Here is a 2,782-nt window from a genome sequence, read left to right on the forward strand (position 1 = left end):
TTAATACCATGGCTCTCCATCCGCCTCTTCTTCTATTAGCATGGAGTAAGTAGAATGCTTCAAGATTTCAATTCTCAATGGCTCGATGTCTGAACTCGCAGTCACTTGGAACATTGACGAGAGGGTGGCCAAGGCATCCGCAAATTGGTTCTGGGTTCTGGGAAGATATTCAAACGCTATTTCATCAAAATCTTTGATTATATCCTCCAAAAACTCGTGATATGGAATAAACTTCGGATCACGAGTCTTCCACTTACCTTTTGTTTGAAGGATAATGAGGGCGGAATTGCCATAAATTTGTAGTCTTCGGATATCCATCTCCACTGCGGCCCGTAGCTCGAGAATGCAGGCCTTGTATTCAGCGATGTTATTGGTGCATGGAAACAATAACTTAGCGGCTGCTAGATAGTACTGGCCATTAGGAGAGATAAGGACAACTCCCCTGCTAGATCCGGATAGGTTAACAGCCCTGTCGAAGTATATGACCCACTTTTTTGTAGTTACTAGTAAAACACGGTCATCAAAAGGGTTTATCTTATCTCCAGCCTGCGGTCCCGCAACGTTCTTTGCTAACATGTCCGCTATAGCTCGAATTTTCACCGACTTCTATGTCATGGTCTGCACATCGAACTCAAAAATGAGAATTTCCGACTTGGCCAATTTGCCGACTAACGTCGACTTTTCTAGTAGATATTTAATGGGATCACATTCGGTGATCAGCATGACCGGATGGTGAAGGGTATACTGCCGAAATCTCTGTAATACCCAAACTAGAGCTACGCAAGTCTTCTCGACCTTCGAGTAATTGGCTTTGGAATTCGAGAATTTCTTGTTGAGATAGTATATCGCGCATTCTTTTCCATCCGATGGTCTTTTTCGCACTAATACAACTCCTAAAAACTCCTTGTGGATGGTTAGATAAAGGATCAGCGGCACGTCGGGAACAGGTGGAACCGTAACGGAGGAATGGGTCAAATAATACTAAATCTTCAAAAAAGCGGTCCGACATTCGATATCCCACACAATCTTCGCATTCTTCTTGAGAAGCCCGAAAAATGGTTTGCCGGTCTCTGACAGTTGGGATATGAATCTTGCTATATAGTTCAATTTCCCTAGCAAATTGTGAATCTCCTTTATAGAAGATGGGGATCGCAGCTTACATATGGCTTTCACCTTGAATGGATCAATCTCAATGCCCCTACCACTGACCATGAAGCCCAATAATTTTTCAAATTTTGCCCTAAATACGCACTTTGTGGGATTGAGGCGTAATCGGAATTTACATAGGCATTCAAATAGCTTGTGGAGAATTGCAACATGGTCTTCGCCCGATCTTGACTTTGCGATCATGTCATCGACATATACCTCGATTTTATTGTGCATATCATGGAACAAGGTCATCATGGCTCTTTGATACATAGCACCCGCATTTTTCAGCCCGAAAGGCATGACTCTATAGCAAAAGGTTCCTCATGGGGTTATAAAGGAAGTTTTGCTTCTATCTTCTTCTTTCATCCGAATTTGGTTATAGCTAGAAAAATCGTCCATGAAGGAAAATAACTCGAACCTAGTCGTATCGTCAACTAGCACGTCAATATGTGGGAGCGGGAAGTCATTTTTCGAGTTGGCCTTATTCGGATTACGATAGTCAATGCACACCCCGATTCTCCCGTCTTTCTTCATCACCGGGACGATATTTGCTATCCAATCCGGGTAATGAGCAACTTCAATGAAGTCGACTTTCAGGAACTTCATTACTTCCTCCTAAATCTTCTTAGACAACTCAAGTTTTGTCCTTCTCAACTGTTATTTCTTTGGCAGTATATCCGGGTTGGTCGGTAGAGCATGTTGCACGATATGTAGATCCAATCCTGGCATGTCGGTGTACGACCAGGAAAATACATCCTAGAACTCCCGAAGAAGGTTGACCAATCCTGCAGCCTTTGCTTCCTATAACCCCGCCCCAATCTTGACCTCTATGATATTGTCTTTAGTACCCAAATTCATTGCTACGATCGACTCGTTTGTCAACAGCTTTGATTCCTCGTGGCGACTCATTTGATCTCAATCCCTTTCGGATCGTCACTATCGCTACCCAAGTTTGAAAAATCGTCGCCCGGCGAGTTTGAGTCACATGTGCTTTTATCATGAATATGAAGAATGCTATGCTTAAGACACGATACGTAAAAGTCAATTCATTTCAATAATATATAAACAAGGAGTAGAAATGTGTGTTTTTCAAAATAGATTTGCAACGACATTTTTCAAATGGGTAAGTTCTGGAAAATACCCTCATATCATCGGGTCGCCTGGATTTTTTGGAAAAGCCAAAACTAGGAAGTGTGTGAAAGTCCAGTCCTTAGGTTTATACTTAAGCTCATAATTGCATCGTCATGGGACTGGTAGTATACTTTCACACGTCCTTAATAAACATGTGCTCATTTTATTTAATTGGAAGCCGCATTACAATATGTACTCCTCCCAAGCTAACGGCTCGAGACCCGGGGGTATGCAAAAAATGGTTAGCACAGCAGAGGCATGTTCCCGACACGGAACAGTTGTGGCGTCCTACGCTCACCACATCATCTAACGAGTAATATAAAATTGAGTAATTAAAGACAATTACACATATAAACAACCAAAACATAGTATTTTATTTATTAAAGAGCCGCAAAACATCATATCAAGTTTTAACTACATGCCGGGGAGAACCACATAGGGAGGCCTTCAAAAATTGCTCGCTTCCTCTACCCAAGACACATAAAAACAAACCGATAGAAAC

The 2,782-nt window shown here is 42.0% G+C and overlaps 1 protein-coding gene across 1 annotated transcript; it reads right to left on the bottom strand.

Moving 5' to 3' along the window:
* LOC125316284 (uncharacterized protein Mb2253c-like) lies at positions 1-576 on the bottom strand. Its single transcript, XM_048284291.1, has one exon. It carries the CDS (start codon positions 574-576, stop codon positions 1-3), a length of 576 nt encoding a protein of 191 aa, XP_048140248.1.
* Positions 577-2,782: the final 2,206 nt, after the last annotated feature.

Source organism: Rhodamnia argentea, chromosome 8, assembly GCF_020921035.1.
Source record: "Rhodamnia argentea isolate NSW1041297 chromosome 8, ASM2092103v1, whole genome shotgun sequence".
Lineage (NCBI taxonomy): Eukaryota > Viridiplantae > Streptophyta > Magnoliopsida > Myrtales > Myrtaceae > Rhodamnia > Rhodamnia argentea.

Excerpts from the sequence above, each read along its gene's own strand:
- LOC125316284 (XM_048284291.1), bottom strand. The coding sequence starts at position 576 with ATGTTAGCAAAGAACGTTGCGGGACCGCAGGCTGGAGATAAGATAAAC.